This window comes from Artemia franciscana, chromosome 5, assembly GCF_032884065.1.
Source record: "Artemia franciscana chromosome 5, ASM3288406v1, whole genome shotgun sequence".
NCBI classification, from domain to species: Eukaryota; Metazoa; Arthropoda; class Branchiopoda; order Anostraca; family Artemiidae; genus Artemia; species Artemia franciscana.
Genome location: NC_088867.1, coordinates 56,809,534 through 56,821,540, shown reverse-complemented (window position 1 = coordinate 56,821,540; position 12,007 = coordinate 56,809,534). Strand labels below are relative to the sequence as shown.

Sequence of the window (12,007 nt, the reverse complement as noted above, 5' to 3'; positions counted from 1 at the left end):
ATCATAACAATATATTTGGAATGATTAATATTCGAACGTTGCTGGGGCATCACATATATAACTTTCAGAAATATATGTCTACCCTGGTACTGGGTTAGAAAGTAATGTTTGGCAGTTCACGGCTAAAGTTTGAAGGATCATACCTTGGTCAAAATGTCTGTGAAGATCAGGCTAGTGGCTCGTAAACGGAAGGAACCCCCAAAAAGATTTGACGTTGCCCGTCTTAAGGACCCGACAGTAGTAGAACAATTCCGTGTTCAACTTTCAAATCGTTTCACCGCCCTCGAGCATGAACACTCAAATGAGTCTCCTGAGGACGGGAACTCGAGCGGGTCGTCGGTTAACGAAGATTGGCAGAAGTTCCGAAATACACTACAGGAGGTAGCTCTCGAAACTCTTGGAAGAGTGAAGCGAAAGCGAAGACGGTGGATGTCCGAAGAGACCATCCGACTTGCAACGAAGAAAAGTCTGTTACCATCACGCCACTCAGCTGAATTCAAACAGCTACGCAAGCTATGTCACCAGTCGGGCAGAAAAGACAGAAGGAAGTACTGGGAGAATATGGCGGTGGAGATGCAAAAAGCAGCTAGCCTGTCTGATACTAGGAAACTGTATCAGCTGCTTAAAGAGTCCACTGGGAAGAGGTCGAAGAACTCGGCCTCTGTAAGAGACGAACACGGTAACATCCTAACGAGTCGTGACGAAGTCGTTGACCGTTGGAAGCGCCATTTCCAGAAACTCCTAAATCCCCAAGTCGACCCTTCATCACCTGCTCCAAATCTTCAAGTGACCCAACCTCCCCCACCTCCTTCATCAACGCTCATTAACCAATACGCAGGAGTCAAAATAGAGCCCCCTGACGAAGAGGAAATCCTGGCAGCAATAAAGAAGCTGAAGAACCATAAAGCGCCGGGAATTGACGCCATACCAGCAGAAATCTACAAGGCAAGCCCCAGGCTTCTTGCACAGAACCTAGAAAAACTGCTCAAGAAAATTTGGGTACAGGAGGTTCTCCCAGACGATTGGAAAGTTTCAATTATCATCCCCCTGTATAAAAAAGGGGATAAAGCTGAATGCAAGAATTACCGGGGGATATCGCTCATAAGCATCGCTGCCAAAATATTTGCCATGATTTTACTCAACCGCTTCAGCTCAATCAGAAACACGACCACACGCCCAAACCAGGCGGGCTTTCGGCCAGGAATGGGCTGCATTGATCAGCTCTTTACACTCCGGCAAATTCTCGAACACCGCATGAAACACAATCAGATTACTATAGCCGTCTTCATAGATTTTATAACGGCCTTTGACTCGATCGTTAGAGATGGCATATGGGCTGCGATGCAAGAGGACGGCGTCCCTGATAAGCTGATACGCCTTATTCAGGCATACTACCAACACGTTCGTGCCTGTATACAAGCTGATGGAGAGCTGTCCTCCCTCTTCGACATCGATTTCGGGGTGAGACAGGGCTGCATCCTGTCCCCCATCCTCTTCAACTTTGTTATCGATTGGATCATGAAGCGCGCCATGCAATCTGCCAGAGGCGTTGAAGTAAGCCCTGACTTCTCCATCAAAGACCTTGACTACGCGGATGACATTGCCTTGCTAGAAAACGATATAGATCATGCGCAAGCCATGCTGTGTAATGTTGCTGCTACTGCAGATTTGGTTGGGCTGAAGATCAGTAAGGATAAAACCAAAATTCTGACAAATTCTGAGGATGTACTCACAAGGGGCATCTCTATCGACAACTCCCGTTTAGAGGTCGTTGACCAGTTCAAGTACCTGGGATCCCTCATCGACATCTCCGGCGGCTGCAGTACGGAAGTCCAGAGCAGAATATCATCAGCATCGATAGTCTTTGCTCAACTTAGGAAGAACCTGTGGAGACAGAGAGACGTCCTACTAGAAACAAAAATCCAGATCTTTGAAGCAACCGCCCGCCCCGTACTCTTATACGGATGCGAGACATGGCCCCTGAAAGCAGTGGATGTTCAAGCTCTCAAAGTATTCGACCACCCCTGCCTGAGACAAATCCTCGGTGTCTCCCTCCGAGACAGAATTAGCAACGTCGAAATTCGTAGACGATGCCACCAGAAGCATGACATTGAAGCCCTAATAAAAAAACGCCGCCTAACTTGGTTTGGCCATGTTTGTCGGAGGTCAGATGATACCCTCACTAAAAAGGCGCTATACTGCAAACCCCTCGCACACTGGAAGAAGAAGCGAGGTGGACAAGTCAAGACCTGGCTTAACACACTCAAGGCGGACCTAGAGCCGATTGGTGGTTTCCGACGACACGGCCGAAGATGGGACAAGCAGTGGCTTGAAATATGTGCACCACACACACACGACCGAGCGGCTTGGCACTCAACCGTCTGCCAGATCATAGCGCCAGGGAGAGCTGAAGAGCTTGTGTCCTGAAACAACAACAACAACAACAACTACCCATATATGACGTAATAAGTGAATGCAATATTTATACATGTTTATCTTTCGACAAGACATTTTTATTTTATTTTTGCTCTCAGTTCAGGATTAATAAAGTTATTACGTAAAGCTCAAAAATATTTATGATGTCTGAGCAATAATTCGTTAAATATATGTCTATAACGGTGAGCAGAGGTCCTTATATTAGAACTACATCCATAATTTTACTCTTATGATGTATACTTCAAGAGTGTCTTTCTTTGTGACCCTTGCACAACTAAACCAGTTACTTTAAATAATCAAATCGCCTCGAATTGAAGTATGGCTTGGAAGTTTTAAACTAATACGGGTTTGCGTGCCTCCTGAATGAACCATACATCTCTAGCTGCCTGTTTTTGAGTCCCCCATCACCATGACTACCCCCCGTGAATTGACTGAAAGTTTGAAAAGAGTAATTTAAGCTATCGTTAAAAGTATGTTGTCAACTCCATCAGTGAAAAATCACGGAAGAGCTCTATCATCAGAATTTAAGAGACTAAAAAAACAAAAACAAAACAAGGGATTAGGCAACAAATTTGAAAAACAAAACACAGATTGTCTTACATTGTATGTTGAGCATAGCTTTTGCTTCCAAAATTTTCTCTGGCAAGGCTTCGTGGGCTGGGGAAAAAAACTAAAAAAAAAAACAAAAACAAAAACTAACCAAAAAAATAAAAGAAAGAAAGAAAAACTAAAAACAGGAAAAAAATTGAAAAAAATTAAAAAACAAAAAAAGCTAAAAAACTTAAAATCTAAAAAACAAACAAAAAAAACAGGGATTAGACAATAAATTTGAAAAAAAAGATTTTCTTACATTGTACATTGAGCATAGCTTTTGCTTCCAAAGTTTTCTCTGTCAAGGCTTCGTGGTTTGCAACACATCGCAACATCTTACCATTGTCATCTTTTCGGAAGGTATAGTCAAGTTCTAGGATCGATCTCCAGCCTTTTGACAAGCCGTCAAGTGGATCATCAGATTGATCATAGGCTGAGTCAATTTGCTGATTGCCTTGAAAGATAAGATGGCGTAATCGTCTAAGATATACTTGCTTCATAAATGTTTAAGCAGATTTGAGCTTTTGAACGAAACAACGGAATCTAGTAATTTTTCTCTTTGAAACCAAAAGGGCGTAACTAAACGCGTCTGAATCATTGTTTTGGAGCATTTTAATGAACGCAATTGAAGTTAAGCAATATATTCTTTTTAATTACTCAGAATAATGAGAAAATCGTTAATAAGGAAGTCAAAATAATACCAATGTTTGAAAGGTTCAACCAGCTATTCTCTTCCCGTTTCGAACTCACAAACACGTACACTAATTTAGATCGAATTCATTTAGAGAATTCCTCATAATGTATTAAATAATTTTGCCTTTCAAACAGTTCGTGGTAACGAACTGTAGTAAGGAGCGACCCGGCTCAATAGTAACTGAAACTCTAAAATATAAATTTTGATACCAATAGTTACATCAAAAGAATTGCATTTTAATGCTGATTTTAAATATATAAGTTTCATCAAGTTTAGTCTTACTCATCAAAAGTTACGAGCCTGAGAAAATTTGCCTTATTTTAGAAAATAGGGGGAAACACCCCCTAAAAGTCATAGATTCTTAAGGAAAATCCCACCATCAAATTCAAGGTATCGGAGAACCCTATTGTAGAAGTTTCAAGCTCATATCTACAAAAATATAGAATTTTGTATTTTTGCCAGAAGGCAGATCACGGATGCGTGTTTATTTGTTTGTTGTTTTTTTTTTCCCAGAGGTGATCGTATCGACTCAGTGGTCCTAAAATATTGCAAGAGGGCTCATAACGGAAATGAAAAGTTCTAGTGCCCTTTTTAAGTGACGAAAAGAATTGGAGGGCACCTAGGCCCCCTCCCACGCTCATTTTTCCCCAAAGACACTGGATAGAAATTCTAAAAAAAACTTTTTTTTTTATTTAATCAATGACAAAAGACAACTAAAACAAACCAAACTGTTGGTTTTTAATAAAAGCATTTGAATAAAAAAGCTTCAACAAGCAAAGTGATTTTTTCAATTAAAATAAGCGTAATATTATCAGTAATAATTAGTTCAGATAATAATTAAAATCATATTAAAAAAACCCTAAAACCCAATTTTTATAGCCAAATAGTTAGTACGCTAGACTTGAGATCCTCTGTCCGTGAGGACAGGGATTTGAGTCCTGGTGCCACTGGTTATTTGGTTTAGAAAGCGGGCCAGTGGTGTGATTCTGTCACACCGCTGTCATATTCTGTCACAACAGTGACAGAGACAGTTGTCTCAGTCAGAGTCAACTCAGCTCTAAATGGGCACCTCGAGAAATCTGGGCGAGGTAAACAGGAAGGTTGTGCAAAAGCACTTCCTGGACGAAGGGCTATGAAACAGAGATCAGCACCGCCAGTAAAGACCGTAAAGTAGTCCAATGCCCTAATGTTTACCCCTTTTTTACCTAATTTGATGATATAATAAATGCTCGTTGGTGGCCACCGGATTTACCTATTGCTGACAAGTTAGATTCAAGCTGACTTCATATATTATATGCAGATCAAACCAGTTCTAAGCGGGTGAGTGCTCTTTAAATATTGCTACAAATGTATAAATGTAATCTATATTCAGGGCAGTTTAAATTTACCGTTACATTCAAATTTACGCTACAAATTGTAAAAATAAGACTTGTAAAACACTATATTTCAGAAAGAGTTTTTTCTGTTTTCCTTTTTATAAAAACTTCTTTTCGCCATAAGGTATGTTCTCAGCACAAGTTGCTTTCATGGGGTGGTGTTTATAAAAGCATAATTAATTGCTCATTCTAAACATCTATATTCCTTCTCTCTCGCTCCTGAAACTCGACTAATAGCTTTAATTAGACTTCGGGAGCTAATTGAACCAAGATTAAAAGGTAATTTCCACTTAAATAAACTCAAAGATAAAGTCTCTCTTAAACTCGTTTACGTACAAAACGATTTCTTGTGAATATATCTTCAATGAACAATGAAATCTTTGAATTTTGTGTTTGGGGAGGGGAAGCGTATTTTCTCTGATCCTCACGAGCATTTATATTACGGTATTTTTTAGTTTTATGGCTCTCTTCTGACATGCACAAGAAGCAGCTTGCCAGAACTTGCGCAGAACCTTTCAAACGGTTCATGGCAACGAACTGTAAGTAAGGAGCAATGCACCTCAATAGTAACCGAAACTCTAGGAAACAGAGCCTTGATTACAATAAATATATTAAAAGAATCAAATTTTGATGCTTATTTAAAACACATAAAATTCATCAAGTTTAATGTTGCCTGCCAAATGATACTAGCCTGAGAAAATTGGCCCAATTTTTGAAAAAGGGGAAAAGCCCCCAAACCATCAATTGATCTTAATAAAAATCATGCAATCTGATTCAGCATATCAGAGAACTCTACATTACAGGTTTCAAGCTCCTATATACAAAAATGTGGAATTTTGCAATTTTTTTTGCCAGAAGAAAATTCAGGGATGTGTTTTTTTTTTTTTTTCTCCTAGGTGTGATCGTACTGAACCAGCAATTCTAGAAAATGGGGGGAGGGCTCATTCGATCGAAAATTAACAGTTTAAGTGCCCTTTTTATGGTACAAAAATATTGTAGGACAGCTAGCCGTCTTCCACGCCTCTTTTTTTTCCCAAAGTCACCCGATCAAAATTTTGACATAGCTATTTTGTTCAACATAGTCAAAAGACCTAATAACTCTGTCTCTGAGGGTGACATGACCCCCACAGTCTCCGTCGGAAGGGCTGCACGCTATAATCTTTGCCGATCGTTTACATATAGTATCGGTTATTGGGAAGTATACCTAGGACCACTGGGTTGATACGATCACCCCTGGCAAAAACAAATAAAAAAATAAAAACGCACCCGTAATCTTTCTTTTGGCAAAAAAATACAAAGTTCCAGATTTAAAAAAATCCTTTCTACATTTTTAAAATTTTTGAAAATTTTCAGATTTTCAGATCTTTCAGAATTTTTGAAAATTTTCAGATCTGAAAAACATTTTCAGATTTTTCAAAATTCTACAATTTTGTAGATAGGAGCTTGAAACTTCTACAATAGGGTTCTCTGATGCGCTGAAACTGATGGTTGGATTTTTTGTCAAAATTAGTTGACTTTTAGGGAGTGTTTCACGCTATTTTCTAAAATATGGCAAATTTTCTCAGGCGCGTAGCTTTTGATGGGTAAAACTAAACGTTCAATTTTACTATTGAACTGGATCGCTCCTTACTACACTTCGTTACAACGAACCGTTTAATAAAGACATGCCGACAAGATATCTTTTAATCCTATGATTAAAATAATTTATAAATTAAAAAAAATGTTTTCAAACTGTATTTATGATTACTTTTTCACTTCCAATGATGATTACAACTTAGCCCAAAATTGTTTTTTTTTCCTTGTCAATGTCCCCTTGTTATTCCTCTTGTTATCATTTAATACTATGAAACTAAGATGAAATGTAAACCCAAAAATAGTTCTCAAAAACTGTATTTATGTGAAATTTTTTCTTCAATGATGACCACCACTTAAATGAATACTATGTTTGAATACGCTAATATACTGAATAAACTGAATCTGATGGTGTGAATTTCATTTAGATTCTATGACTTTTAGGGGTGTCTCTCCCTTTTTTTCTCAAATAAGACAACTTTTCTTAGGTTTTAACTTTCGATTCGTAAGAATAAACTTGATAAAACTTACATATTTAAAAGCAGCATGAAAATACAATTCTTTTGATGTAACTATTGGTATCAAAATTCCGTTTTATAGAGTTTCGGTTACTATTCAGCCGGGTCACTCCTTACTACAGTTCGTAACCACGAAAAGTTTGATAGGGGCATAGAGACAACATGTCTTTTAATGCTATGAGTAAAATAATTTATAAATTGAAAAAGATGTTTTCCAACTGTATTTATGATTACTTTTTCCCTTTCAATGATGATTAGAAATTAGCCCAAAATTGTTTTTTTCCTCTTGTTAATGTCCCCTAGTATTAAATAAATTTAATACTAAAATTTAATACGTATTTAAATTTTTAATAAATTTAAATACGAAATTTATATATTTAAAATCAGCATAAAAATTTGATTCGTTTGATGAATATATTGGTATCAAAATTCCGTTTTTTAGAGTTTTGGTTACTATTGAGCCGGTTACTGTAGTCACCCCTTGCTACAGTTCGTTTCCACGAACTGTTTGATGAAACTAAGATGTAGTATAAGCCCAACAATAGTTCTCAATTACTGCATTTATGTAAATATTTCCTTCAACGATGACCACCGCTTAAATGAATACTATATTTCTCTTGTCCAGAGTGAAAAGTTTAGAAAATTCCAATAGCTAGTGCAGCACAATACTTTTTTAGCACTAAAATAAATAAAAATACACTTAACCAACAGACGGAAATGTCAACATCCATTATTTTTGTTTCCTGATTAACGAGATTATATAAAATGAAAGTCATGGCTGTCTCCCGCCAAATAAAACGATCACACAGTTTTACGTTTGGACATTCCAGTGACGGGGAAAAAATTTTCTTTCCAGCTTTATTTGATTTGAATTTTACTTTTTGCCATTAGAAACTTTTTAAATGTGAACGATGGATTGAACAAGATAAAAAGAACTATTTGTCAGTCTTCAGTATCAATGGATCCATCTGATGAATGTTTTTAAGACATTTTTAATTTTGCGAAAAATACTAGACCTTTTTCAGCTTAGTCAATATACATGTGTGCATGTTTTCCCTTGTTGGAGAGAGACATCCGAGTTATTTTTCTATTTGACGGAGGTTGAAAATACGAAGTACCCCATTTATAGTCTTAACCGCCTAATTTTTCCGGGTACTCCTTACTCCCTCCCTGTATAAACATGTGAAAGTGTTGAATTTTACTTAAGGAACGATTTTATTTTCTCCTTAAAAGTCTTTTAAAGCCAAAGAAAACGTTAAAAATTAAAGCCTTAAGAACCATAATTTGATTTTCTAATAGAAAACTAAATTGCTTTAAAATTACTTACCGAGAAACCATAGAAGAGAAGGAGGAGGATTACCTTCCTCACTAATGCATTTAATCCTATTTTTTGTCTCACTGTTAACTGTGACAATTGCTGTAGAATCCTTTGAAGAATTATAATAAATTTCTACAGAACTTGGAGGCGCTGAAAGAGAAAAGGCACGTTTTTTAGAATGTTCATATGAACACAAATGTTCATATGACAATAGTTTTAATACATTTGTTAATAATTTAAAAGTAGAATAGCCGAGGCTGTGTTTTTTCACAGTTAAAACAGTTTGGAAGAATAAGAAGATAAGCCTGCAAACCAAGATTAGAATATTGGAAACTACAGTGATGACAGGGGTCAAATACGGCTCTGAACCATGGGCGCTCCGAAAAGTGGATGAAGATTTGCTATATGTTTTCGGGAGAAATTGCCTATGGATTGCTCTGGGTACCTCGGGAAGATCTTTCCATGGGGAAAAGGAATTTTCTATAGAGATGGAGCCGGCTTTCTATCATTATTTTAAAAAAAAGATCAGAAATTAAATAAAAAACAAGTTTCTTCAATTAAAAGTAAGGAGCAACATTAAAACTTAAAACAAACAGAAATTATTACGTATATGAGAGGGATTGCCTCCTCATTAATACCCCGCTGTTTACACTGAAGTTTTTTTAGTACTTTTAAAAGAATTATTTATTCTAATCAGACGGCCTGTGTGTGTCAGGAGTCATTCTTATAGAACTGGGACAAAACTCGAACTTTAGCGTAAAGAGTGAGGTATTGACGAGGGGGTGACCCACTTTACATATGTTATAATCTTTATTCGTTTTAAGTTTTAATATTTTTCCTTACTTTCAGTTGAAAAAATACTTTGTTTTTATTTAATGCATTTAAAGAGAGTAAAAGATACATGATAAAATTGCAATGATATCATACATTGCATAAAAGGTGTTGTACTCAGACAATATTTTTCATATTTTTCCTGAGACCAACAGAGCTGTGCACGCTCCTCCTGCATCCCAACGCATCTGCTTTAAACAATTAAAATTTTTGGTTCGAGTGTTAGAAAGGCATTATGTAAGTAAAGCCCTTGCGGTTAGCAATGGGCTATATTTATTACACTCAAAAATGGTTTCGGCAAAGCACCAATAAAATCTTAGCATAAATAGTGGGGATTGAGGAGGGACAACTCCTTTCATATACAGATCATCATAAAATTTGTCATCTTGACAGATAACTTTCTTCATACACACACACTTTAGCAGGGCCTAAAAATAAACCAAAATCGTGAACCTTGCACACACTCCCTGCAATAGATCCGACTTTAACTGTGAAGGTCTTACGACAAAAATATTTTTTTTAGCTCATGCTATGGCTTGACAGTTCTAGTTCTAGTTTTCAGACATTTTTCAACTACCACCAAACTTTCCTCTCCTCTGATTAGAAAAGTAAAGAATTTGATGAGACATTCCCCAAGTCTTCATCAACATGCTGACTTATTGGAGGAACGAAAAGTAGCCTAGCTCTTCAAGTAACTGATTTGCATTAGTTTTAGCAGGTCAGTTGAACATCATCCTGGGTATTTCTGCATTTATTCCTGCAAAATTTCAAAACTCAAATTACTTGCAACTGAATGATGCAATGCAATTTTTTTGGTTACTTAAAAAGACCACTAGAACGTTTTTATTAGTAACAAATATACGTAACTTAGGAATTAACTTAAGTGACGAACTTCTATAATCGTACATTTTTTTACACATATTGAGGGGTTTGCTCCCTCAGTAAGAAAGATCCTCCCACGGAACTCCATGGAACAAAACTAATTTTTGTCTGTTTAGTAGATCTTTTTGTTCGTTTAGTAGTAATTTTGTAGATTCTCCCACGGAACTCGAAGGAACAAAACTATTTTTTGTCCCTTTAAAGTTTTACTGTCAATCTTCAGTTTCATTTGAAAAAACTAGTTTTTTAATATTTAATTTGGTACCAACGCAAGCTGGATCTTTCACTTAAGATTTTGGTCGAATACATTGGAAGTCTCTGAGGTGTTTACCCTCTTATCTGTTTTCTGAGCTTCTTCCACTCAATCCAACTTAACTCAAAGCACTATGGAATCTAAACAATGAAATCCCTTAGTTGTCATATTTTGTGCTTGAGCTTGTATTCAACTGTGTTTAAAATGTGTTGATATACATAATAATAAGTGAACTGGTTTTAGAAATGCTTCCTTGTAAGACAAACAAAACATAATGAAAATATGAAATTTTGAATGAATTTGAATACAACTGGGCTTTTAATCTTAAGTAGCTTTTAATTTAAGCAATAAGGACGTTTCTTTATTTGAATGAGAATGAGTAGTGGATGTGTTGTGCTTTGTTTTTGGCGTATTTAGTATCCAGATAGGCAACATAAATGTTAGTTTTTAGTTTGTTTGTTTTTTTTTCCATAGAGTCCATGGACGCACGTAGGAGGAAATTAACCTCTCCACCTTCAAGCTAGGGAAGGTCATATTTGGAAAGAACATTAAACAGGGGCTCTATGGTGGGCTGCTTACTGCTCTTTTTTTATTGCAGTGTTTTCTTGTACATGTTAAATAAAAAAAGCTTTTCATCTGAAATTAAGGAGCAACATTAAAATTATAACGAACGGAAATTATTCTGTATATGAAAGGGTTGCCCCCCTTCTCATTACTTTGCTTTCCCCGCAAGAGTTTTTTTTAGCACTTTAAAAAAAACTTCTTATTCCAGTTAAATATCCTTTGCGTATCAGGAGTTGTTCTTAAGAAATTGGGAAAAACAGTGAAACTTTCGCGTAAAGAACAAGATATTGAGGAGGGGGTAGCCCCTTCGTATGCAGAATAATTTCCGTTCATTTTAGGTTTTAATGTTGCTCTTCCCTTTTAGTTGAAAAACTTGTTTTTATTTAATTTCTTTTTTTTTCAAATGATGCCGGTAAATCAGACTTCCCCCTTAAATAGAAATTCCCTCCCCTCACGAGAAAATCCTCTTCGGAAATTTTCTCCCACGTAAAACCCCTCTCCCACCACCATTTTATTCCCTCGGGGCAATTCAATCTTCACTGAAAAATATTATATTTAAACAATGGGTAAATTTTCTAACTTACGGCCCTTTACACGGGGTCTTTGGAGGATCATATTATCCCCAAAGGCATACTTATGAAATTTTTCAACTATACTGATCAAAATGGTTATCTCAAAATTTTGATCGGACGACTTTGGGAAAAAAAAGGCGTGGTAGGGAGGCTACTTGCCCCCCAATATTTTTGGTCACTTTTGAAGGACACAAGAACTTTTGATTTCCAATCAAATGAGTCCTTTACTGATCTTCTAGGATCATAGACTCAATGTGATCACCCCTGGGAAAAAACCTAAAAAAAAAAAATAACAAGTAAACATGCATCCGTGATCTTTCTTCTGGCAGAAAAAAAAAATGCAAAATTCCACCTTTGTGTCTAAAGGAGCTTGAAACTTCTTTGGTAGGGGGTTTCTAATATG

The 12,007-nt window shown here is 36.6% G+C and overlaps 1 protein-coding gene across 4 annotated transcripts in view; it reads right to left on the bottom strand.

Moving 5' to 3' along the window:
• The window catches only part of LOC136027625 (hemicentin-2-like), a 255,202-nt gene that overhangs the window by 152,572 nt on the left and 90,623 nt on the right, over positions 1 to 12,007 (bottom strand). For all 4 annotated transcript variants that reach the window (XR_010617638.1, XM_065705042.1, XM_065705041.1 and 1 more), the window contains 2 exons: positions 8,515 to 8,655; positions 3,287 to 3,481 (listed from right to left, as the gene is read on the bottom strand). Coding sequence is in view for 3 of the 4 variants with exons in the window: in XM_065705042.1 (XP_065561114.1) it covers positions 3,287 to 3,481; positions 8,515 to 8,655 (336 nt within the window). In the remaining variant the exon portion in view is untranslated. The remainder of the gene's footprint in view (positions 1 to 3,286; positions 3,482 to 8,514; positions 8,656 to 12,007) is intronic.